This window comes from Hypanus sabinus, chromosome 1 (genome assembly GCF_030144855.1).
Source record: "Hypanus sabinus isolate sHypSab1 chromosome 1, sHypSab1.hap1, whole genome shotgun sequence".
Classification (NCBI taxonomy): Eukaryota; Metazoa; Chordata; class Chondrichthyes; order Myliobatiformes; family Dasyatidae; genus Hypanus; species Hypanus sabinus.
Genome location: NC_082706.1, coordinates 4,576,646 through 4,603,868, shown reverse-complemented (window position 1 = coordinate 4,603,868; position 27,223 = coordinate 4,576,646). Strand labels below are relative to the sequence as shown.

The following is a 27,223-nucleotide window of genomic DNA, read 5'->3' as shown; positions in this document are numbered from 1 at the left end:
ACCTCTGTAAGACCGAAGAGGTGATGGTGGACTTCAGAAAGAGTATGACGAGGGAACACACACCAATGCTTATAGAGGGATCAGAAGTGCTGGGGCATCGCTCTGCTGCCGGACAGTGAAAGGCCTGTTGCTGTACCCAGAGAATGTTAACCAGGTTTTCCGTGTTTTGCATATGGACTTGGACTACAGACTTTTTTTTTCAGTCTTATAGTTTTTTTAATATTCTTTATTTTTCACCTGATCTTTCTCATTTTTTTGTGTGTGGAGAAGTGGGATTTGAGGGTCGATCTGCCTGTTCCATTTTTGTTCATTGTTTTGTGCGGAGAGGAGGGATTTGGCGGCTGACAATCCTGCCACCGTTTTTTCCTTTCTGGGTTTTGTGGCAATATGAGGTTGTATACTTTGCTAACAAAAGGACCTTTGAAGAGGAGAGGGTGAGTCAAGTTCCCATCATATTGATGCAGCTATAAAGAAGCCAAGACAGCAACAATATTTCATTAGGAATTTGAGGAGATTTTGTATGTCGCCTAAAACATTGAAGAATTTCTACAGATGTACCATACAGAGTATTCTGACTGGCTGCATCACTGTCTGGTGTGGGGGACTGCGGCACAGAGTCAAAGTAAGCTGCAGAGTACTGTAAAATTAGTCAGCTCCATCATGGGTACAAGCCTCTGTAGTATCCAAGACATCTTCAAGGAGTGGTGCCTCAAAAATGCAGCATCCATAATTAAGGACCATCAGGAAGGAGGTACAGGAACCAGAAGAGGCACATTCAGTGACTCAGGAACAGCTTCTTCTCTGCCAACTGATTTCTGGATGGACATTGAACCCATGGACACTACTAGTTCACTACATTTTTTATTTCTTTTTGCACTACTTATTTATTTTAGCTTTTGATATAAGTATATATGCTTACTGTAATTCACAGTTCTTTTAAAATATTATCATGTATTGCATTGTACTGCTGCTGCAAAGATAACAAATTTCACGACATATAACAATGATATTAAACCTGAATCTGATAAGCTTGTGATTGTGTCTGGTGGTTCAATGCTACTAGGATACTGATGAGATCTACTCAGTGCTCTTTTTGGGTGCTTTAGGCTCCTCTGTGAGACAGGAGACAACATCTTATTTCAGTGTGTCACTGAAGAGCCGAAAAATCAACATTGAGTTTATCATCCTACGTATGCATTGGTGCAATGAAAGACTTACTTGCATCAGCACCACAGATAACAAGCATCAGATACACAACATTCACAAGAAAAACTCAAATGAAACATAAACACAAGGGATTCTGCAAATCAGCAATACACACAAAATGGAGGAACTCTGCAAATCAACCAACGTCTGTGGAGGGGAATAAACAGAAATTTATTATGCCACACTCACAAGATGCTGGAGGAACTCAGCAGACCAGGCAACATCTATGGAAAAAAGTACAGTCGATGTTTCGGGGCAAGATCGAGTCCAGTTGAAGTATGTGTTGCTTGGGTTTCCAGCATCTGCAGATTTTCTCTTCTTTGATGTTTATTGATGAAGTGCAAAACATGTTTATTCTTTTCCAAAGAAGCTGCCTAACTTGCTGAATTCCTCCAGCACTTAGCGTGTGTTAAACGTATGTAAATTATAATATTTTACTAATATTTAAGGGAAGCCTGAGAGGGAACTTCTTCTCTCAGAGAGTTTTGCTTGTGTGAAATGAGCTGAGACAGTGAGAAGCCAAATTTAAGTGAACACCTATCAATGAAACAGCCCAAAGATTTGGGAGTGATTTTAGAATTTAACAAAGAATGATCAAGAAATGGATAAGGAGGAAGAATAAATGTGAGAGCAAATTAGCAAGGTCAAGAAATAACCTCTGTAAAGTTATCAGATAGATCAATAGATAGATACTTTATTGATCCCAAAGGAAATTACAGTGTCACAGTAGCATTATAAGTACACAGATATACAAATATTAGATGATGAGAGACAAACCCAGTCCAGTCTTCAGCTGTGACAGGGCTTACATACTATAACAGGTTACAAAATGAAGTCAGGCAGCATCTCCAACTACAGCGCATCCCCTCCTGATGAGCTTAACGCATTCTATGTAGTGGACCTGAAACTGCAGTCACCATCATGAATGTCAGATAATCCTCCCAGAGTGTGAACCTGTGAAAAACATCAGGCCTGGATGGGTTCCCTGGCCATGTCCTTAGATATTGTGTGGATCACCTGACAGAGGTATTTTAATCTGTCCTTGCTTCAGGCTAAGGTTCCTTCCTGCTTTAAGACCACTATCACCCTAGATACTTGATGCACCGTCAATAACTCTCTGAGACGTGAGGCGAGATATCGGCTTTTATTGACTGGAAGAAAGAACAAGCAGCAATTGACTACTATGCTACATCCTGGAGAATGAGAGGCAGGGCTCAGGCCCCAATCGTCTTTATACTAGGGTCTGTGGGAGGAGCCACAGGAGCAGTCCGCCGGGGGGGGGGGGGGGGGGGTGCGTGTCCAGACAGGTATATGTAGTTCACCACAATACTGTGTCTTAATAACCACTGCCCAGTAGCTCTAACATGCATTTGGAGGCGGGTCATGGCAGACATAAACTCCTGCCTTCCAGACAACCTCGTCTCACCTACAGGAGCACACCATATCCCTGGCTCTACATTCATCTCTGGAGCATCTGGTTAGTACAGACAGCTACATCAGACAATTGCTTATTGGCTACAGCTCCACCTGCAATACCATAATTCCATGCAAACTCATCACCAAACTCCAACCCTGAAAGCCAATGTTTCGGAGGAAAGTGTAAGTGTGTTTTTTTTACAGAGAGTGGTGGGTGTGTGGAGTGCAGTGCCAGGGGTGGTGGTAGAGGGAGATACATTAGGAACATTTAAGAGATCACATAGATGAAAGAAAAAACAGAGGGCTATGTGGGAGGGAGGGGTTAGATTGATTTTAAAGTAGGCTAAAAAGTCAGCACAACATTGTATATCGAATGTCCTCTACTTACTGTGCTATACTGTTCTGTATTTTATGTGGCTCTTGAAATTCTCACCAGTTTAGTTAGTAGTGAGAATGAACAGTGAACTTTGGGTTGGAATAAAAGACAGTCACTTCAAGGACACTGTGGTGAACTACATATACCTGTCTGGACACGCCCCCTACTGACCACTCCTGTGGCTCCTCCCACAGACCCCAGTATAAAGGCGATTGAGGGCTGAGCCCGGCCTCTCTGTCTCCAGTATGCACTCACTGCTTGTTCCTTCTTCCAGTCAATAAAAGCCGATATCTTGCCTTTACGTCTCAGAGAGAGTTATTGATGGTGCATCAGACACAATCATCGTAAAGATTTTCCTTAAAGTGCTCCTTCAATGCAGACTATTTTGTTAAGTTCTCTGCTGTTCTTTCAGAGTGTGTGGGCACTAAGTAGGGAACATTGATTATCTTGACCGTGCTGAAGAGTTCATACATACTGTTATTATCAGTTATCCTCTCAAATTCCCACACATCATCGATTCTATAGGTCATGAGATTTTTGTTGAACCTTGACTATCGATTATTGAAAGGCCTAGATAGATTGGACATGGAGAGGATGTTTCCTTTAGTGGGTGAGTTTAGGACCAGAGGGCACAGACTCAGAATAGAGGAATGTCCCTTTAGAACAGATGAAAAGGAATTCCTTTAGTCAAAGGGTGGTTAATTTGTGGAATTCATTGCCACAGATGGCTGTGAAGGTCAAGTCATTGGGTATATTTAAAGCAGAGGTTGATAGGTTCTTGATTAGTCAGGGCATCGAAGAATACAGAAGAAGGCAGGTTGAGAGGGATAATAAATCAACCGTGATTAAATGGCGGAGGACAAAATGGGCTGAATGGCCTAATTCTGCCCCGATGCCCTTTGGACATAGCGCCTGCAGAGCTATTTTCAAATCAAAGACCCTTTGTGTTTGGCCTCCTGAATCTCCTGGTCCTTCCTCACTAAAAGAATCCTGTTCTTGTAGAGGTCCAGTCTCTTCACCATCCCGAACATGATGACCCTCAGGAGTGCAGGCAATTACGAGGGAGCTAGATAAGGTAAATGGTCACAATCGTTCTTCCCAGGGCAAACTAGAGGACATAGGGAATGGTTTAAAGGGAACATAAGGAGCAGATTTTTCACAGAGGGAATGGTGATATTGATCAGTTTTGTCACATATATATCGAAATATACAGTGAAATACACATTTTACATCTTAAGTGTCCATTTGCTCGGAAAATGAGTGTGTGTGAATCAGGAACGTTGCTATGCTATACCTATCCATTCATCTCCTCCCTCATCTCCACTCAGGGCCCAAAGGGTCCTTCCAGATGAGACAACACTTCACCTACCAATCTGTTAGGGTCATATATTGTATCAGATGCTCCCAATACAACCTGGTGAGATCCGTCATAAGTTGAGCAGCTCCGTTCCATCCACCAAAAGTGGAGTTTCCTGTTGGCTGAACATTTTAATTCCTATTCTAACATGTTGATCCATAGCCTCCTCTTTTGTCACAATGAGGTAACTCTCAGGGTGGAGGAAGAACACCTTATATGAGATCTCATTATTATCATTTTGATGTTGACTCTGACAAGGTCTTCTGTGCATTTTATCAGAGAGAAGATTCCACTAGATTTGGCTTTCAGGACTTCCTTGCGATTCCCTCCCTGGCAGAGTAGTCCAATGGTATTGAAGTCACCCAGGAGAATCGGTATATTTCCCTCTAAGGAGTCGACCAGATTTTCTGAAGGCTGATGAAGAACTCTTCAGTCCCATACGGGCTCATGACCATAAGGCATTTATTCTTTTTCTTAGCCCATCAACAGCAAATCACCTGAGTCCTCTGTCCTAGGGCAGTCTTTCAAATTGCCCTAAGCTGTAGCCCACCTTTGAAAATACGTCCTTTCCCAGGGTGAGGACTTTGGAGCTCCTGTTGGCATTTCTGTACCTCCTCCTTTCGCAGCCAGGTGCTGGTTCCATGTTAAAGCTAAAGGGGCATAGAATGTTTGCTTACCCCACTGGCGAAAGAGCTGATACCCAGACAAGGTCACCCATGATGGTTAAACCAACCCTTAAAGACAACATTCCTCATAATGTTATCATACGCTACCCTGAGGTTCATTTTCTTGCAAGTATTTACAGAAAATACAAGAGAATTTACAAAAATCTATGCAAAAATATTGGGTGGTGGGGTGGAGATACGTCTCTACCAAAGTAGATGCAAGGAGTTCCGTCCCTCTGCTAGCCTGCAGGTCACCCTTGGGTAAGGCAGATATCCTACCTCTCCCAGAAGTTCTGGGAGTCTCCCACATATTGATAGCTGCTCCCTGACATCCGCAAATTATATACAATATCCCGGAAATCGATTTTTTTGAGAGCGAGCGAGAGGGGGAGAGAGAGTGACAGAAAGAGCGAATGACAGACGTAGTGAGACAGTGACAGAGAGAGGGCATCCTGATTGGTCTCTCTTTGTGCTAAATAGACCTATCAGTTTTCTCTGTGGGTGGGCTTTACAGTCAACTCTTCTCTCTCTTTCATTGTCCTTTAGTGTCAGTTTAGTGTCCTGCAGCACCATAGCAGAGTGTTCCAAAAGAAAAGAAAATATTAAACATACTTCACCCCAGACTACACTGCCTAATAAGGGTCAAAAATAATGACAGTGTTGCTCGCTGCACTGTTTGCAACAGTGACTTTTCTATTGCCCACGGTGGGTTAAATGACTGTAAAGGACATGTTGAGCTGAGTTTAACAGGTGTCATTCATTCACTAGCATAGCTATCGTTATTTAAACTAGCTGGCTAGCTGCTAATCAACTACTCTACGTGATGAGGCCAAACTCCCTGTAGACTTGTTTCAAGTTGTAATAGAAAAAAAACTCCATGATTATATAAGTATATATTGTAATGTCATATTTTCTGCATAAGACAATATAATAAGGATACACCTTATGCTTTCATTTCTTTTAGGGACCACAACATATTAGGGAGGCTAAGCGCAGGGAAGGCTGCTCAAGTATTTCACAGTTCTTTTCAGCAGAAAACCAAATTCTGACAGAGAAGGTCACTAGAGCTGAGGTGTACTTTACATCTTTCATTGTTGAGCATAACCTGCCATTCCAGGAGTGTAAGCACATAGGCAAGCCATTCAGGAAAATGTTTCCTGATTCAGAAACAGCAAAAAGCTATGCCTGCTCATCAACCAAAACAGCAGCTACTGTGAACATGGCACTGGAACCTGAATGTTCAGAGGATCTGTACAAGTTCATCCAGACAGAAAAAAGGCCATACAGTATTTTGGATGACGAAAGCAACGATATCATGTGTGAGAAGGAATGTGCCATTTTAACCAGGTACTATAATGAAACGCAGGATAAGGTACCAGTCGGATTTGTAGACATGCCAGTGTGCAATGATGCCAAGGCTGAAAACATATTCAACTGCATTGCATCATCCATGCATGACAAAGGCCTTGAATGGTCTAATTGTGTAAGATTTAGCAGTGACAACGGCAATGTGATGATTGGCAAAAACAACTCTGTCTTATCAAGAGTGAAAGCACAGGCCCCTCATATTTACAGCCTTGGCTGTCCAAGACACCTGATCAACATTTGTCTAAAAACTGCTGCTGAGGAGCTCTCAATGTCACCAAGTTTGCAAAAGAAATAGAAAATATATTTGCATTAGCATTTAACTATTAGCATTGAGATTGCCAACAAAATACTCAACAAGGAAAATATATATATATGTGCAAATCATTTCAATATGAGATCAAATAAATTGTGTTCTTTCATTATCAAATGCCCTCTATAAATTCACACTAGGAGGTCGACTGTCCTCTATACATACACACTTGGAGGTCGATGGGGGGGGGGGGGATATGGGATTGCGGGGGGGCAGGGGTGATGGTGCTACCTCCCTGAAATGAGTTTTTGCAGGGTGGGATGTCTGGTAAGGAGTAACACCTGCTTAGCACCCGATCAGGGTCACGTGAAGCCACAGGAGCAAGTTGTGGATGGTCGTACGAGCAGCTGGTGCATAACACAAGTCCTGGTTATGTGACCACTGATGCCAGGCAGACAATCTCTGAAGGGTATTGATAATGGCTGAGGGTCACCCATCTTGTAAAGACACTGCCCAGAAGAAGGCAATGGTATTCCATTTCTGTAGAAAAATTTGCCAAGAACAATCATGGCCATCTGACTTCACCACATGCTTTTCCAATTCCACCTCACTCCTTCTGAACGCTCTGCTCTCCACTCCCTCCACACCAATCCCAACCTCACTATAAAATCTGCTGATAAGGGGGGAGCTGTTGTTGTCTGGCGTACTGACCTCTACCTGGCTGAGGCACAGCGACAACTCTCTGATACCTCCTCTTATTTACCCCTTGATCATGACCCCACTAAGGAGCACCAGGCCATTTTCTCCTATACCATCACCAACCTTATCAGCTCTGGGGATCTCCCATCCACTGCCAGCAACTCACAGTTTCCACACCCCGCACTTCCCGTTTCTACCTCCTACCCAAGATCCACAAACCTGCCTGTCCAGGTAGACCTATTGTCTCAGCTTGCTCCTGCCCCACTGAACTCATTTCTGCATACCTTGACACTGTCTTATCCCTCCTTGTTCAATCTCTTCCCACCTATATTCATGACACTTCTCATGCTTTGAATTTTTTCAATGATTTTAAGTTCCCTGTCCCTCACCATCTTATTTTCACCATGGACGTCCAGTCCCTATATACCTCCATCCCCCACCGAGATGGTCTCGAAGCTCTTTGCTTTTTTTTTGGATTCCAGACCTAACCAATTCCCCTCTACCACCACTCTCCTCCGTCTAGCGGAATTAGTTCTTACTCTCAATAATTTCTCCTTTGGCTCCTCCCACTTCCTCCAAACCAAAGGTGTAGCCATGGGCACCCATATGGGTCCCAGTTATGCCTGCCTTTTTGTTGGCTTTGTGGAACAGTCCATGTTCCAAGGCTATATAGGTATCCGTCCCCCTTTTCCTTCGCTACATCGACGACTGCATTGGCACTGCCTCTTGCACGCATGCTGAGCTTGTTGACTTCATTAACTTTGCCTCCAACTTTCACCCTGCCCTCAGATTAACCTGGTCCATTTCTGACACCTCCCTCCCCTTTCTTGATCTTTCTGTCTCCATCTCTGGATACGGCCTACCTACTGATATCTACTATAAGCCTAAAGACTCTCACGCCTACCTGGACTATTCCTCTTCCCACCCTGTCTCTTGCAAAAAGGCTATCCCCTTCTCACAATTCCTCCGTCTCCACTGCATCTGCTCTCAGGATGAGGCTTTTCATTCCAGGACAAAGGAGGTGACTTCCTTTTTTAAACAAAGGGGCTTCCCTTTGTCCACCATCAACTCTGCTCTGAAACGCATCTCTCCCATTTCATGCACATCTGCCCTCACCTCATCCACCCGCCACCCCACTCAGGATAGGGTTCCCCTTGTCCTTACCTACCACCCCACCAGCCTTCAGGTCCAACGTATAATTCTCCGTAACTTCCGCCACCTCTAACGGGATCCCATCACCAAGCACATTTTTACCTCCCCCCCTTTCTGCTTTTCGCAGGGATCGCTCCCTATGTGACTCCCTTGTCCACTCGCTCACGCCCCCACCAATCCCTTCCCACTGATCTCCCTCCTGGCACTTATCCTTGTAAACGGAACAAGTGCTACACCTGCCCCGAACACTTCCTCCCTCACCACCATTCAGGGCCCCAGACAGTCCTTCCAGGTGAGGCGACACTTCACCTGTGAGTCGGCTGGTGTGGTATACTGCGTCCGGTGCTCCCGGTGTGGCCTTTTATATATTGGTGAGACCCGACGCAGACTGGGAGACCATTTCGCTGAACACCTACGCTCGGTCCGCCAGAAAAAGCAGGATCTCCCAGTGGCCACACATTTTAATTCCACGTCCCATTCCCATTCTGATATGTCTATCCATGGCCTCCTCTATTGTCAAAATGAATCCAAGCTCAGGTTGGAGGAACAACACCTTATATACCGGATGGGTAGCCTCCAACCTAATGGCATGAACATTGACTTCTCTAACTTCCGTTAATGCCCCTCCTCCCCTTCTTACCCCATCCCTGACATATTTAGTTGTTTGCCTGTTCTCCATCTCCCTCTGGTGCTCCCCCACTCCTTTCTTTCTCCTGAGGCCTCCCGTCCCATGATCCTTTCCCTTCTCCAGCTCTGAATCGCTTTCGCCAATCACCTTCCCAGCTCTTAGCTTCATCCCACCCCCTCCGGTCTTCCCCTATCATTTCGCATTTCCCCGTCCCTCCACTACTTTCAAATCTCTTACTATCTTTCCTTTTGGTTAGTCCTGACGAAGGGTCTCCGCCCGAAACGTCGACAGCGCTTCTCCCTATAGATGCTGCCTGGCCTGCTGTGTTCCACCAGCATTTTGTGTGTGTTGTTGTTTGAATTTCCAGCATCTGCAGATTTCCTTGTGTATGGCCATGGAAAGACCATGATCGCCCACAGCATACGACACAGAACGATGATAAAAGCTCCGACATGGACGGTCCCAAGTCTGGCTATGAAAGGAGGATGGTTGGCATGGGCTAGCAACCACATCCCATAAAAACCCAGTGCTACAGAAACACTAACAGAAGCATCAAAGCTGTCAAAGATGTCCTGGGAAAGGAAGGATCTTCACCCACAAGATGTATAAAGCTGTGTGGGCTGATCAACCTTTGGCGCAGGACACAGTACTCTGGTGAACTGCTGTCGGAGGCCTCTGCCCAGGACACAGGACTGACGAGCTGCCGTCACAGGCCTCTGCCCAGGACACAGGACTGACGAGCTGCCGTCACAGGCCTCTGCCCAGGACACAGGACTGACGAGCTGCCGTCACAGGCCTCTGCCCAGGACACAGGACTGACGAGCTGCCGTCACAGAACTCTGCCCAGGACACTGGACTGATGAGCTGCCGTCACAGGCCTCTGCCCAGGACACTGGACTGATGAGCTGCCGTCACAGGCCTCTGCCCAGGACACTGGACTGACGAGCTGCCGTCACAGAACTCTGCCCAGGACACTGGACTGACGAGCTGCCATCACAGGCCTCTGCCCAGGACACAGGACTGGCCAGCTGCCGTCACAGGCCTCTGCCCAGGACACAGGACTGACGAGCTGCCGTCACAGGCCTCTGCCCAGGACACTGGACTGACGAGCTGCCGTCACAGGCCTCTGCCCAGGACACTGGACTGACGAGCTGCCGTCACAGGCCTCTGCCCAGGACACTGGACTGACGAGCTGATGTCACAGAACTCTGCCCAGGACACTGGACTGACGAGCTGCCATCACAGAACTCTGCCCAGGACACTGGACTGACGAGCTGCCGTCACAGAACTCTGCCCAGGACACTGGACTGATGAGCTGACGTCACAGGCCTCTGCCCAGGACACTGGACTGACGAGCTGCCGTCACAGAACTCTGCCCAGGACACAGGACAGACGAGCTGCCGTCACAGAACTCTGCCCAGGACACAGGACTGACGAGCTGCCGTCACAGGCCTCTGCCCAGGACACTGGACTGACGAGCTGACGTCACAGGCCTCTGCCCAGGACACAGGACAGACGAGCTGCCGTCACAGGCCTCTGCCCAGGACACAGGACTGACGAGCTGCCGTCACAGGCCTCTGCCCAGGACACTGGACTGACCAGCTGCCGTCACAGGCCTCTGCCCAGGACACTGGACTGACGAGCTGCCGTCACAGGCCTCTGCCCAGGACACAGGACTGGCCAGCTGCCGTCACAGGCCTCTGCCCAGGACACAGGACTGACGAGCTGACGTCACAGAACTCTGCCCAGGACACTGGACTGACGAGCTGCCGTCACAGGCCTCTGCCCAGGACACAGGACTGGCCAGCTGCCGTCACAGGCCTCTGCCCAGGACACAGGACTGACGAGCTGCCGTCACAGAACTCTGCCCAGGACACTGGACTGACGAGCTGCCGTCACAGAACTCTGCCCAGGACACTGGACTGACGAGCTGACGTCACAGGCCTCTGCCCAGGACACAGGACAGACGAGCTGCCGTCACAGAACTCTGCCCAGGACACAGGACAGACGAGCTGCCGTCACAGGCCTCTGCCCAGGACACAGGACTGGCGAGCTGCCGTCACAGAACTCTGCCCAGGACACTGGACTGACGAGCTGACGTCACAGGCCTCTGCCCAGGATACAGGATTGACGAGCTGCCGTCACAGGCCTCTGCCCAGGACACAGGACTGACGAGCTGACGTCACAGGCCTCTGCCCAGGACACAGGACTGACGAGCTGCCGTCACAGGCCTCTGCCCAGGACACTGGACTGACGAGCTGACGTCACAGGCCTCTGCCCAGGATACAGGATTGACGAGCTGCCGTCACAGGCCTCTGCCCAGGATACAGGATTGACGAGCTGCCGTCACAGGCCTCTGCCCAGGAGACAGGATTGACGAGCTGCCGTCACAGGCCTCTGCCCAGGACACAGGACTGACGAGCTGCCGTCACAGAACTCTGCCCAGGATACAGGACTGACGAGCTGCCGTCACAGGCCTCTGCCCAGGACACAGGACTGACGAGCTGCCGTCACAGGCCTCTGCCCAGGACACAGGACTGGCCAGCTGCCGTCACAGAACTCTGCCCAGGACACAGGACTGGCCAGCTGCCGTCACAGGCCTCTGCCCAGGACACAGGACTGACGAGCTGCCGTCACAGGCCTCTGCCCAGGACACTGGACTGACGAGCTGCCGTCACAGGCCTCTGCCCAGGACACTGGACTGACGAGCTGCCGTCACAGAACTCTGCCCAGGATACAGGACTGACGAGCTGCCGTCACAGGCCTCTGCCCAGGACACAGGACTGACGAGCTGCCATCACAGGCCTCTGCCCAGGACACAGGACTGGCCAGCTGCCGTCACAGGCCTCTGCCCAGGACACAGGACTGACGAGCTGCCGTCACAGGCCTCTGACCAGGACACTGGACTGACGAGCTGCCGTCACAGGCCTCTGCCCAGGACACTGGACTGACGAGCTGCCGTCACAGGCCTCTGCCCAGGACACTGGACTGACGAGCTGATGTCACAGAACTCTGCCCAGGACACTGGACTGACGAGCTGCCGTCACAAGCCTCTGCCCATGACACAGGACTGGCCAGCTGCCGTCACAGGCCTCTGCCCAGGACACAGGACTGACGAGCTGCCATCACAGAACTCTGCCCAGGACACTGGACTGACGAGCTGCCGTCACAGAACTCTGCCCAGGACACTGGACTGACGAGCTGACGTCACAGGCCTCTGCCCAGGACACTGGACTGATGAGCTGCCGTCACAGAACTCTGCCCAGGACACAGGACAGACGAGCTGCCGTCACAGAACTCTGCCCAGGACACTGGACTGGCGAGCTGCCGTCACAGAACTCTGCCCAGGACACAGGACTGACGAGCTGCCGTCACAGGCCTCTGCCCAGGACACTGGACTGACGAGCTGACGTCACAGGCCTCTGCCCAGGACACAGGACAGACGAGCTGCCGTCACAGGCCTCTGCCCAGGACACAGGACTGACGAGCTGCCGTCACAGGCCTCTGCCCAGGACACTGGACTGACGAGCTGCCGTCACAGGCCTCTGCCCAGGACACTGGACTGACGAGCTGCCGTCACAGGCCTCTGCCCAGGACACAGGACTGGCCAGCTGCCGTCACAGGCCTCTGCCCAGGACACAGGACTGACGAGCTGACGTCACAGAACTCTGCCCAGGACACTGGACTGACGAGCTGCCGTCACAGGCCTCTGCCCAGGACACAGGACTGGCCAGCTGCCGTCACAGGCCTCTGCCCAGGACACTGGTCTGACGAGCTGCCGTCACAGAACTCTGCCCAGGACACTGGACTGACGAGCTGACGTCACAGGCCTCTGCCCAGGACACTGGACTGATGAGCTGCCGTCACAGAACTCTGCCCAGGACACAGGACAGACGAGCTGCCGTCACAGAACTCTGCCCAGGACACTGGACTGGCGAGCTGCCGTCACAGGCCTCTGCCCAGGACACAGGACTGACGAGCTGCCGTCACAGAACTCTGCCCAGGACACTGGACTGACGAGCTGACGTCACAGGCCTCTGCCCAGGACACAGGACTGACGAGCTGCCGTCACAGGCCTCTGCCCAGGACACTGGACTGACGAGCTGACGTCACAGGCCTCTGCCCAGGATACAGGATTGACGAGCTGCCGTCACAGGCCTCTGCCCAGGATACAGGATTGACGAGCTGCCGTCACAGGCCTCTGCCCAGGACACAGGACTGACGAGCTGCCGTCACAGAACTCTGCCCAGGATACAGGACTGACGAGCTGCCGTCACAGGCCTCTGCCCAGGACACAGGACTGACGAGCTGCCGTCACAGGCCTCTGCCCAGGACACAGGACTGACGAGCTGCCATCACAGGCCTCTGCCCAGGACACAGGACTGACGAGCTGCCGTCACAGGCCTCTGCCCAGGATACAGGATTGACGAGCTGCCGTCACAGGCCTCTGCCCAGGACACAGGACTGACAAGTTGCTGACGTCACAGGCCTCTGCCCAGGACACAGGACTGATGAGCTGCCGTCACAGGCCTCTGCCCAGGACACAGGACAGACGAGCTGCCGTCACAGGCCTCTGCCCAGGACACAGGACTGATGAGCTGACGTCACAGGCCTCTGCCCAGGACACAGGACTGACGAGCTGCCGTCACAGAACTCTGCCCAGGACACAGGACTGACGAGCTGCCGTCACAGAACTCTGCCCAGGACACAGGACTGACGAGCTGCCGTCACAGAACTCTGCCCAGGACACAGGACTGACGAGCTGCCGTCACAGAACTCTGCCCAGGACACAGGACTGACGAGCTGCCGTCACAGAACTCTGCCCAGGACACAGGACTGACAAGTTGCTGACGTCACAGAACTCTGCCCAGGACACAGGACTGACAAGTTGCTGACGTCACAGAACTCTGCCCAGGACACAGGACTGACAAGTTGCTGACGGAGGCATCTGTCCCTGTAAGGGTGATGGGCTTAAGAAGTAGAACAACTAATATGCAAAACGACAAATTGTGCAAATAAAATAAGGTTGGAACTACTTGAAAAGTTACTTGATCAGCTGAGAAGCATCTCAAGTACTGTAGAAAATTTGGGGTGGCTATAATCTTCCAGTTCTTGGATTTGTCAGGGGGCTGGGAAGTTGCACAAATGTCATCCCCAGTTCTTAAAGGGAGGAGAGAGAAGCTAACTACGGAAAAATTCCAGAGATCTCATTCATAAAACTAAACTGGTTGTCATTATAAAGAAAGATTGAGAAAACGGTAGAGGAACTCAGCCCGCATCAAAGTAGAGGAACCCAACAGTTGACACTGTGGGTGGAGATCCTTCAGCAGGATTGGAAAGGAAGGGGCAAGAAGCTATAGTAAGGTGGGGTGGTATAAGCTGAACAGTAGCTGTAGCCAAGTGAGGGGAAGGTAGTGGGTTGGGGAGGGTGGGATAAAGTAAGAAGCTGGAAGGTGATAAGTAGAAAAGGTAACGGTCTAAAGAAAGGACTACGATAGGAGACTGGACAAAGCAGGATGGGCAGAAGGTGATTCGCAGTGAAGAATAGAGAAAGGGTAAGAGGGGAGCCAGAATGTGGAATGGGAAAAGGGGGAGAAATTAGCAGAAGTTGGAGAAACTGATGTTCATGCCACCAGGTTGGAGGTGACCCAAACAGAATATGAGGTGTTGCTCATTCAACATGAGAGTGGCCTCATAGCAGACAATGCAAACCCTTAAAGATTTACTACTGCTTTTTTAACAAATATCACAAGAGTCCTTTGAAGCAGTAACAGAAGTAATGCTGTGAATCCGGGACCACCATGAAGTGTTTGATATTGTCCTGTGACAGACAGCTCAACAATATAACTCGGAGTCCTGCCATGTGCAGAAGTTCACTGATGACACGGCCATAGTGGGGTGTGTCAGGAATGGTCAGGAGGAAGAGTATAGGAAACTGATACAGGACTTTGTGATATGGTGCAACTCAAACTACCTATATCTCAGTATCACCAAGACCAAGGAGATGGTGGTGGACTTTAGGAGACCTAGGCCTCATATGAAGCCAGTGATCATTAATGGAGAATGTGTGGAGCAGGTTAAGACATACAAGTATCTGGGAGTGCAGTTAGACTAGAAACTAGACTGGACTGCCAACACAGATGCCCTGAGCAGGAAAGCACAGAGTCGACTGTACTTCCTCAGAAGGCTGGCGTCATTCAATGTTTGTAGTGAGATGCTGAAAATGTTCTATTGGTCAGTTGTGGAGAGCGCCCTCTTCTTTGTGGTGGCGTGCTGGGGAGGCAGCATTAAGAAGAGGGACGCCTCACGTCTTAATAAGCTGGTAAGGAAGGCGGGCTCTGTCGTGGGCACAGAACTGGAGAGTATGACATCGGTGGCAGAGCGGAGGGCGCTGAGTAGGCTACGGTCAATCATGGAAAACCCTGAACATCCTCTGCACAGCACCATCCTGAGATGGAGAAGCAGCTTCAGCAACAGGTTGCTGTCAATGCAATGCTCCTCAGACAGGATGAAGAGATCATTACTCCCCAATGCCATTCGGCTCTACAATTCAACCACCAGGGGCAAGACATGTTAAAGTGCCGGGGTTAGTACTGAGCTTAAGTTACCACTCAATGCACTTTAGTAAACTATTTAAGAACTTTTTAAAAGCTATTTATTAATGCTTTTTGGGAGGGTGATTTTAGATGCATATATTTATACTGAGTTAAATACTGTATGTAATTAGTTTTGCTACAATAAGTGTATGGAACACTGGAAAAATATTGAATTTCCCCTCGGGGATGAATAAAGTATCTATCTATCTATCTAACAATAAGATAATTCATCGGTGAGGCGGTGGGAGGTTTAAAATGAGCTCAACAGGTTGCACTCATGTCTATCTCTGAGGCATGTGGCAGGGGCTAATAAAACGCGAGGTGCAAGTGGAGTGGGCCAGTGTTACGAGTGGTGAGGCTTAGGCATGAACAGGTGCAGGCTAGAATTTAAGCTTGAGAAGTTAAGAGGTATAGCAAGTGAAAGCAGGATGGTAGTTCAGGCAGAGGAATACTCCTCCCGTGAGATGTAGGATTTCAGGGTACCTGACAGTCTCCTGGATGAGATCTGCAGCAAGTGCATCCAACTGCAGCTCCTGACTGACAAGGTCAAGGAACTATGTGTGCTAGAGCTGGATGCAGTCAGGACCATCCGGGAGACTGAAAACCTCACAAATGAAACTTTTACTGAGATGATCACACCCAGAGCGCAGCTTCAGACTATAGATATGTGACCACCAGAAGTCAGGGGAGTAAGCAGTCAGTGCAGGGTTCCCTGTGGTCATTCCCTATTCCCTTCAGTTAACAAGTATATTCCTTTTAACACTGTTGGGGGTGGGGGGGTAGTGAGAATGACCTGGGCACGGCAGCAAGCTCAGAGGCACTGTGACAGGTTCTGAGGCTCAGCAGGGAAGGGTAAAGCCAGGCAGAACGGTAGCAATGGGAGACTCAATAGTTAGGGGGATGGACAAGAGACCAAGAGGCCATGAAATATGTCAGGATGGTGTGTTGCCTCCTAGATGCTAGAGTCCAGAATGTCTCAGAGCAGCTGTAGAAGATTCTCAAGAGGGAGGGTGGGTAGCCAAAGGTTGTGGTGCAGATTAGCACAAATGATATGTAGAAAGGGGAAAGAGGTTCTGCACAGTGAGTGTAGGGAGTTAGGAAAGAGGCTGAAGAAAAGAACCTCGAAGGTAGTAATCTCTGGATTACTCCCAGTACCATGTGCTAATCAGGGCAGGAATACGATGATTATACAGATGAATGCTAAGTTGGGCAGGGGGCAGGGGGAAGGGTTTCAGATTCCTGGATCACTGGGATCTTTTCTGGGGAAGGTACGCCCTGTACAAAGAGGATGGGTTACACCAGAACCCGAGGGGGACCAATATCATTGTGGGTAGGTTTGCTAAAACTGGTGGGGAGGGTTTAAACTATTTTGGCAGAGAGATGGGAACAGGAATGATAGGACTGAGGATAAAGCATTTGGTATACAGGACGATGTAGTGCGACTGTGAGGAAGGACGGGCAGATGATAGAGCAAAACGGCAATCATGGGATGAACTGAAATATAACATGGTGGCAAAATCGAAAAGGGTGCCAAATACAGGACTGAAGATGTTACATTTGAATGCACGCAGCGTGCAGAATGAGGTAGATGATCCTGTAGCACAGTTAGAGATTGGCAGGTATGATGTTGTGGCTCAAAGATTATAGTTATCAGCTTAACATAAAGTTGTAGATTAGTTTCTAAACAGGGAGAAAATTCAAATATCCAAGGTGCAAAGGGACTTGGAAGTTCTTGTGTAGGATTCCCTAAAGGTTAACTTGCAGGTTAAGTTGATGGTAAGGAAGGCAAATGCAATGTTAGCATTCATTTCGAGAGGACTAGAATATAAGGGCAATGATGTAATGCTGAGCCTTTATAAGGCACTGGACCCTTTATCTAAGAAAGGATGTTCTGGCACTGGAGAGGATCCAGAAGAGATTCATGAGAATTATTCTGAGAATGAAAGGGTTAACATTAGGTGTGTTTGATGGCTCTGGGCCTGTACTCATTGGAGTTTACAAGAATTGGGGGGGGGGGGGGGGAGAAATCTATCGAATATTGAAAGACCTAGATGAAGTGGATGTGGAAAGGATGTTTCCTATAGTACGAGAAGGCACAATCTCAGAATAGAAGTACATCCCCTTAGAACAGGGATGAGAAGGAATTTCTTCAGCCAGAGGGTGATGAATCTGTGGAATTAACTGCCACAGACAGCTGGAGAGGCAAAATCACTGAGTATATTTAAATTGGAAGTGGATAGGTTCTTGATTAGTAAGGAGCATCAAATCAGCCATGATCAAATGGCTAAATTTTGCTGTTGTTTTACAGAGTTATGGAAGGAATTGGCACTGCTGAATGGTTGTTCCTTTTAAAGACCCAAATGAAACTGGGATTGACATCAGAACCATTGCACAAAGAATGAAAAGGACAGGTCATGTAACACCTGCAGTGAACGAAAAGGTAAGACTTCAAAACCACATAGGCCAACTGGAAAAATTGCCAGTTATCTTTAAAACATTTTTTCCCTTTGAGACATTGTAAGTGCTACTTACTTCGATGTACTCGTTATTTTGAATAATAATAAAAAGATTTGAAAAGAAAGGAAAAGTTGCCAAATGGCAGATGAAATGAATTCCCAATAAAGTTTATGATACAAAATATTTAGAGTATACAACTGTGCCTCAAAGCTACATATTGTCCATACTGATACAGAATGTCGAGATGGGGCAAAGGTGACCAGCGAGTTGGAGGGAGGGTGTGGAAAGAGGAGACACTGAGGAAATTGGAGGGGCTCGAGAGTGGGAGGAAGGAAGCAGAATTGCAAGAGGAGGGGTGTAATAGAGGGTTATAAGCCTAGGGGAGGGGGTACGTTAGAAATGGTTGAAACGAGTGACGCAGGATGGATTATACTGACGAGGGGTGAGGGAAGGTGGACGGAGGGGATAGATGGAGTGGTTGAGGGAAGGGAGTAGGGATGTGGAGAAAGTGAGTGTGGGACTAGGTTGGTCCGCCGCCGGTACCTTTTATCACCCTGTCGACGGTAGACAGCGGGAAGGCCCGTGGCTGCGAAGCCGCCGCCATGTCGCGGTGAGCGGGCTCCGCCCCACGCGCCGCGCAGAGCGTGCCGGGTGTTGTAGTCTCACGGAGAAGACATCCCCACCTGAGAACGACAAATCCCAGCAGGCACCGCGTAAAATGTGGGTCCGGTTGTGACTGAAAGGACTTCACTAGATGGAGCAATAGACACAAATTCCTGGAGGAACTCGGCAGGCCAGGTAAAGTCTATGGAAAGGAGTACAGTTGATGTTTTAGGCTCTGAACGCCGACTGTACTTTTTCCTCCATAGATACTGCCTGACCTGCTGAGTTCCTCCAGCATGTTGTGTGTGTTGCTCAGATTATCTGCATGATTTCTCTTGTTTGTAACTTGTTTCACTGAATGGAAGCTGTTCCCTATACTGAGGGAGCCTAGCACCGGAGAGCAAAGCCTCAAGTACAAAGTCATCTCTTCAGAACAGTGATGGGGAGGAATTTCTTCAGCCAGTGAATGGTGAATCTGTGGAATTCATTGCCATAGACGGCTGGAGGTCAAGTTATTTGGTATATTTAAAGCGGAGGTTGATAGGTTCTTAATTAGCAGGGGCATCATATGTTACTGAGAGAAAGCAGGACAATGGGATTGACAGGGAAATAAATCACCATAAGCAAATAGCAGAGCAGATTTTGTTTCTATATCTGACGTTGTTATGGTTCGGGTGATCAGCACTGAAACCATCAACCACCCTGAAACGAGAAAATCTGCAGGTGCTGGAAATCCAAGACAACACACACAAAATGCTGAAGGAACTCAGCAGGCCAGGCAGCATCTGTGGAAAAGAGTACAGTCGAAATTTCGGGCTGAGACCCTTCAGTGGGACTGAGACATCCTGAAACATCTTTCCATTTCTGGATGAAAGTACCATGAGAAACCTTTATACACCACTTTGACATTGGAGAAAGTTAACCAGGCTCATGAAGCGCCACCTCAAGCCTTCATGACTTCACAAAGCTATGCTGACTATCCCAAATCACACTATGCCTCTCCAAATGCTTGTAAATCTTGTCTTAAGAATCCTCTCCAACGATCTGACCACCACTGATGTAAAGCTTGCTAATCTATAATTCCCAAATGTGAGGGAGTATTCTGGAGTGGTGTGAATATAGCAGATATTAATTCAAACAGAAACTAGTCTATGGTCCTTAATTGAATTGGACTTTATTACGTACTCCTTCACATACATGAGTAAAATCTTTATGTTACATCTCCGTCTAAATGTGCAATGTGCAATTTATGGTACATTAATAAATAGTATGTACAACAGGACAATCAATATAACAGAAATACAGTGGCGTCAGCATGAATTAATCAGTCTGATGGCCTGGTGGAAGAAGCTGTCCCAGAGCCCATTGGTCCTGGCTTTTATGCTGCGGTACCGTTTCCCAGATGGTAGCGGCTGGAACAGTTTGTGGTTGGGGTGACTCGGGTTTCCAATGATCCTTCAGGCCCTTTTTACACATCTGTCCTTGTAAATGTCCTGAATAGTGGGAAGTTCACATCTACAAATGCAATGGGCTATCTGCACCACTCTCAGAATCCTTCGACTGAGGGAAGTATAGTTTGCTTACCAGGCAGAGATGCAGCCAGTCAATTGTGCTCCTGTAGAAAGTTCTTAGGATTTGGGGGCCCATACCAAACTTCTTCAACCATCTGAGATGAAGGGGGTTCTGTTGTGCCTTTTTCATCACACAGCCGGTATGTACAGACCACGTGAGATCCTCAGTGATGTGGATGCTGAGGAACTTAAAGCTGTTCACCCTCTCAACCCCAGCTCCATTGATGTCAGTAGGGGTGAGCCCGTCTCCATTCCTCCTGTAGTCCACAGCTCCTTTGTTTTTGCAATACGAGTATTGAGGGAGAGGTTGTTTTCTTGACACCACTGTGTCAGAGTGATGAGTTCTTCTCTATAGGTTGCCTCATTATTGTTTGAGATTAGGCCAATCAGTGTGGTATCATCAGCAAATATAATTAGCAGATTGGAGCTGTGGGTGGCAACACAGAGAATAAAGGAGGGTGTTTAGTACACAGCCCTGAGGGGCACCTGTGTTGAGGGTCAGAGGTGAGGGAGCCCACTCTTACCACCTGCCAGCGATCTGACAGGAAGTCCAGGATACAGCTACATAAGGCAGGGTGAAGACTAAGACCAAGATTAGATTGTGGATATGGAAGTCTTTACTAATCACAACAGCAGGCACTCTTATGGAGACCCTCTCGGTAGGGTCCCCTGAACTGAAAGTACATCACGATCTTATATCCTTAAGTTAAAAGATACACAACAGTAGGCATTTCATTACAAATTCAATCTTTACAATGTCCTTGTTTTCTTTAAATACTTTGGGTTGAAGACCAAATGAGCTTTTTGTCGAATCTGGAGGGAATTTTGGTGTTGAATACTGTAGTCCAAGAACAGCATTCTCACATAAATATTTCTCTTCTCCAGATGTGTAAGGACGGTGTGTAGAGCTATGGCTATTGCATCATCTGTTGATTGGTTATGTTGGTAAGCGAATTGTAGGGGTCCAGTGTGGGTGATAGTAAGCTGCAGATGTAATCCTTGGCCAACCTCTCAAAGCATTTCCTTATTATAAGTGTGAGTGCAACAAGACGCCAGTCCTTCAGCCATGTTACCTTGGTCTGTTTGGGTACAGGGATAATGGTGGACGTTTTGAAGCAGAAGGCCACACTACACAGAGAGAGGGAGAGATTAAAAATGTCTGCAAACACACTTCCCAGTTGTGCCATGCACATCCGGAGTACTCACCCTGGGATGCAAATTACAAGCAGTAAGTTTAAATAAAAAGCACACCTTTGCAAATAAACAATATTCTATAGGTAGCACAGACTAAGAGATAGTTTACATGAGATATTTGCATATGCATCAGCCAAATGGTCTACTCTCCTCTCTTCTCAGATTACTCCAGCCCTTTATCTTTCCAACCCACTTGGCTTCACCTATCATCTTCCAGATAGCCTCCTTCTCCTCCCCCAAATTTTTATTCTGGCCCCCTTCCTTTTTGGTCCAGAAGAAGACCCGAAATGTTGACTGTTTTTCATTCCCACAGATGCTGCATGACCTTTTGAGCTCCTCTAACATTTTGTGTGTGCTGCTCTAGAGAATTTGTGCAGAATTTCTCATGTTTATTATTAAGACAATGGTGTTGTGTTAATTGGCTTGCATCTATTAAAGATTTGAGTAATGAGTTTAAGAAACTTGTACCACTGTAAACAAGTTCAAGGAAGCTTGCAGACCAGACTGATACTATCACATAGCTCTTTCAATAGTTGGACATCTGACTTCCTGACGTCAGAAGATTTTGGAATATTTGTGTTAATTCATTTCTCCCAGAAATGTTTGAACCTTCAGCAGTGTCTTATGAAGTACAATGTGCTTCGACTGTAAATACAAAGGAACCACTTATTAACCCAAAGTATTAAAGAAAACAAGGACATTGTAAAGATTGAATTTGTAGTGAAATGCCTACTGTTGTGTATCTTTTAACTTAAGGATATAAGATCGTGATGTACTTTCAGTTCAGGGGACCCTACCGAGAGGGTCTCCATAAGAATGCCTGCAGTTGTGATTAGTAAAGACTTCCATATCCACAATGCAATCTCTCTCTGGAGACTTTGATCACAATCACAACACCAAGATTATCCCTATTACCTTTCTTGAACAAAGGGATAACATTTGTCACCTTCCGACAATTCCTGTGGTCAGTAAGATTACCAAAAGAGCAGCAATCTTTTGCCTTGCTTCCTGCTGTAACTAAGGGTATATCCCATTCTGCCCTGGGGCTTACCTGTCAGAGGTTCCAGCACATGTTCTTTCTTAATGGCGGTATGTTCCAGCAATTCAGCCTGTCCTACACTGACCCCACAATTGTCCCTCTTGTTGGTGAATACTGAAGCAAAGAATTTATTAAGGATCTCCCCTGCCTCTCTGACTCCAGGTGTGTGATTCCCTGATTAGTCCTACTCTCACTCTAGAACGTTCCCTTGGGGTTTTTCCAAATCCTACTCGCCAAGACCTTCTCATGCATGGTAGTGTAGTGATCAGTGTAAAGGGTTACAGTGGTAGCTGTAATTCTGCCGCTGTCTGTACGGAGGTTTGACGTCCTCCCTGTGATCTTGCGGGTTTCCTCCGGGATAGGGTCAGTAAGTTGTGGACAGGCTCTGTTGCCACAGGAAGTGTGGAGACACTTGCGGGCTGCCCCCAGCACATCCTCACCAATTTGATGTGAACTACGCATTCCACTGTATGTTTCGATGTTTTGCTGTACACGTGACAAATAAAGCTCATCTCATTTAATCTCCCCGAAGTCTCTTCGAATGCTCCTTTCTGGCTACCTTATAACTCTCAAGAGCCCTGTCAGATCTTTTTTTCCTAAACCTAAATATACTTCTTTCATCCTCTATTTCAGCTAAATTAATTGTTACCACTGTTAACAATGCAAAATTCACAACAGCCTTCCCTTCTGCATGAAAGAGGCCGGTTGTGGAGAGCAGTGTATGGGTGTAACAATCAGCCTCTGTTGTGGTATCAAAAAAATGCATGTCTGTGATAATAATCTCGCAACCAAAAGCTTCATAGGTAAGGGGACAACAATCCACAAACGTACCAACAGTCAGCAAATCAATGATTTACTAGTAGATAGATATATAGACAATTTATTGATCCCAAAGGAAACTGCAGTGACACAGTAGCATTACAAGTGCATAGATATACAAATATTTGAAAAGAAGAAAGAAAGAATAAAAAATAAGTTACCACAAACAACCTAACAGGAGGAGGCCAGCCTTTCCAATCAGTTTATTGAGCCTGTTGGCATCACCCATGTTGATGCCACTGCCCCAGCACACCACCACATAGAAGACTGTATTGGTGACAACAGACTGGTAGAACGTGTGAGGGAGAGGCCTGCACACTCCAAAGGACCTCAGTCTCCTCAGGAAGTAGAGGCGACTCTGGCCCTTCTTGTACACAGCCTCTGGATGGTGCTCCACTCGAGTCTGTCATCCAAGTGCTCATCACATCCACGTCCTCACTATCAATATTAACAGGGAGCAGTGCAGGTTTGGTCTTCCTAAAGTCCATCACCATCTCCTTTGTCTTACTGATGTTGAGCTGCAGATAACTCAGCTTATACCATTTGACAAAGTCCTCCACCAGGGCCCTGTATTCATCCTCCCGTCCTCCCTTCATACACCCAACTATTGCTGAGTCATCAGAGAATTTCTGCAGATGACATGACTCAGTGTTGTATCTAAAGTCCGAGGTGTACAAGATAAACAGGAGGGGAGCCAATATAGTCCTGTGGGGCTCCTGTGCTGCCTATAGCCATGTCTGACACACAGCTCTGAAGCCGCATAAACTGTGGTCTGCCAGTCACGTAGTCCATTATCCAGGACACAATGGAAGTGCCAATCTGCATCCAACTGAGATTTTCCCCCAGCAATGAAAGCTATATGGTATTGAAGGCACTTGAGAAATCAAAAAGTGCTGCCCTGCTTATTCAAATGGGAGTAGGCTCTCTTTAGCAGGTAGATGACAGCATCATCGACACCAATGTGCTGCTGGTAGGCAAACTGCAGGGGATCGAGGGCTGATCTGACCAGGGGTCAGAGGTGAGCCAGGACCAGCCTCTCCAGGCTTTTCATGATGTGTGAGGTCAGGCCCACTGGATGGTAGTCATTCAAGACTTTTGGTCAGCCCTTGGGCAACGCACAGCAGTACCGGACCCTAATGAAATTCAATTTACCATCATTCAACCGTGCACCTGATCACCGCCAAGTGAAACATCGTTTCTCTGGACAGTATGTATAACTCACACAATACACAGAGTAATAGTAACACAAATAAATTAACAAATATTAAGGTGAATTTATGTCACATGTTAAAAAGTAAACAGTATAACACTACTGGGGCTTCATCTGTGATGAGACCTGGGTGGCATCAGGTAGTTCAATCGTCTTGTGGTCTGGAGGGAGATGCTGTTCCACATCCTAACAGTCTTTATCCTAACGCTGCACTACATCCTGCCTGATGGTGGGGGGGGGGTTCAAAGACCATAAGACATAGGGGCAGAATTAGGCCATTGAGTCTGCTCCATGATTCATTTCCCTCCCAACCCATTCTCCTGCCGTTTCCCTGTAATCTTTCATGCCCTGACTAATCAAGACCCTATCACTCTCCACTTTAAACACACCTACTGACTTGGCCTCCACAGCTGCCTGTGAAAATTAATTCCACCATCTAGCTAAAGAAATTCTTCTTGATCTCCATTCTAAACGAGTGTCCCCCTAGTCCCAGACTCCCCCACTACAGAAAACAGCCACTCTATGTAGGCCTTTCAACATTCGGTAGGTTTCAATGAGATCCTCCCCCCACCCTCATTCTTCTGCGTTCAGGTGAGTACAGGCCCAGTGCCACCAAACACTCCTCATACAATAACCCTTTCATTCCCAGGACCATTCTCGTGAACTCCTCTGAAACCTCTCCAATATCAGCACATCCTTTCTTAGATAAAGGCCTGAGGCCTCAACAATACCTTATAAAGCCTCAGCATTACATCCTTGCTTTTATATTCTCGTCCTCTTGAAATGAGCGCTAATATTGCATTTACCTTCCTCACCACTGACTCAACCTGCAAGTTAACCTTTAGGGAATCCTGCAGAAGCACTCCCAAATCCCTTTGTACCTCAGTTATTATATTTTCTCTCCATTTAGAAAATAGTCAACCCTTCAATTTTCTTCTGCCAAAGTGCATGACCATATATTTCCTGACACTGTATTCAATCTGCTATTTCTTTGCCCATTCTCCTAAGTCCTGATGCAGCCCCTCTACTTCCTCAAAACTACCTGCCCCTCCACCAATCCTCATATTGTCTGCAAACTTAGCAACAAAGACATCAATTCCATCATCCAAGTTATTGATGTACCGTGAAAGGAATCCGTTCCAACACAGCCCCCTGTGGAACACCACTGGTCACCAGCAGCCGAACAGAAAAGGTTCTCTTTATTCCCACTCTTTGCTTCCTGCCAATTAGCCACTGCTTCATGAGGGCTCCCAAGTCACTTTGCACCCCAGATTTTTGAATTTCCTCCGTTTAGAGAACAGTCTATGCTTTATTGCTTCAACCAAAGTGCATGACTTCCATCTGCCACTTTGCCCATTCGTCTAATCTGCCCAAGTCTCCCTGTTTCAACACGACCTATCCCTCCACCTAACTTCATATCATCCACAAACTTGTCCGCAGAGTCATCGATTAAATCATCGACATACAACGTAAGAAGTGAGGCCAACAACAGCCCCTGTGGAATACCATTGGTCACTGACAGCCATTCTGAAAAGCTCCCTTTGTTCCCACTCTTTGCCTCTTGCCAATCAGCCATTTCTGGCCCCTTCCTGTAATACCATGTGTTCTTATCTTGCTAAGCAGCCTCATGTGTGGCACCTTGTCGAAGGCCTTCTGAAAATCCAAGGACACAACATCCATTGATTCTCCTTTTCTATCCTGCTTCTTATTTTCTCAAAGAATTTCAACAAATTTGTCAGGCAAGATTTTCCCTTGATGAAACGGTGCTGATCTTGGCCTATTTTATCATGTGCCTCCAAGTACACTGAAACCTCATCCTAACAATGGACTCTTAACACCTTCCCAACAATTGAGATCAGGCTAACTGGCCTATAATTTCCTTCCTTCTGCCTCCCTCACTTTCAGAAGGGTGGAGTGATACTTCCAGTCCTTTGGAACCATGGCACTCGCAAGGGCCCCAGCTGTGCCTGCCTGTTGGTTAGGCACGTGGAACTGTCCATGTTCCAAGCCTACACCGCTATTACTCCCCAACTTTTCCTGTGCTACATCGACGACTGCATCGGTGCTGCTTCCTACACCCATGCAGAGCTCGTCAACTTCATCAACTTTACTTCCAACTTTCACCCCGCCCTTAAATTTACTTGGTCCAGTTCTGACACCTCTTCCCCCCCCCCCCCCCTTCTCGACCTCTCCATCTCTTCTGGAGCTGGCTTATTTATTATAAACCCACTGAATCTCACAGCTACCTGGGCTATACCTCTTCCCACCCAGTTTCTTGTAAAAACGCCATTCCCTTCTCTCAACTCTTCTGTCCCCGCTGCATCTGCTCTCAGGATGAGAACTAAGGAGATGTCCTCCTTCAAAGAAAGGGGCTTTCCTTACCCCTCCATCAACGCTGCCCTCAACCGCATCTCTTCCATTTCATGCACATCTACCCTCACCCCATCTCCTTCATCATTCCCATTTCCCTTTCTCACCTATCCATCACCTCCCTCTTGTACTCCCCCCGCCCCTTTCATTTCTTCCATGACCTTCTATCCTATCCTATCAGATTCCCCCTTCTCTAGGCCTGTATCCCCTTCACCAATAAACTTCCCAGCAGTTTATTTCACCCCTG

General features: G+C 47.7%; 1 protein-coding gene across 1 annotated transcript in view; it reads right to left on the bottom strand.

Annotated features, from left to right (window-relative positions):
• LOC132389923 (serine/threonine-protein phosphatase 2B catalytic subunit gamma isoform-like) overlaps nt 1-18,824 on the bottom strand; it is a 57,994-nt gene extending 39,170 nt beyond the window's left edge. Inside the window, exon 1 of the mRNA XM_059962517.1 lies at nt 18,714-18,824. Within this exon, the coding sequence (XP_059818500.1) occupies nt 18,714-18,774 (61 nt within the window). The 5' untranslated portion in view covers nt 18,775-18,824. The remainder of the gene's footprint in view (nt 1-18,713) is intronic.
• Nucleotides 18,825-27,223: the final 8,399 nt, after the last annotated feature.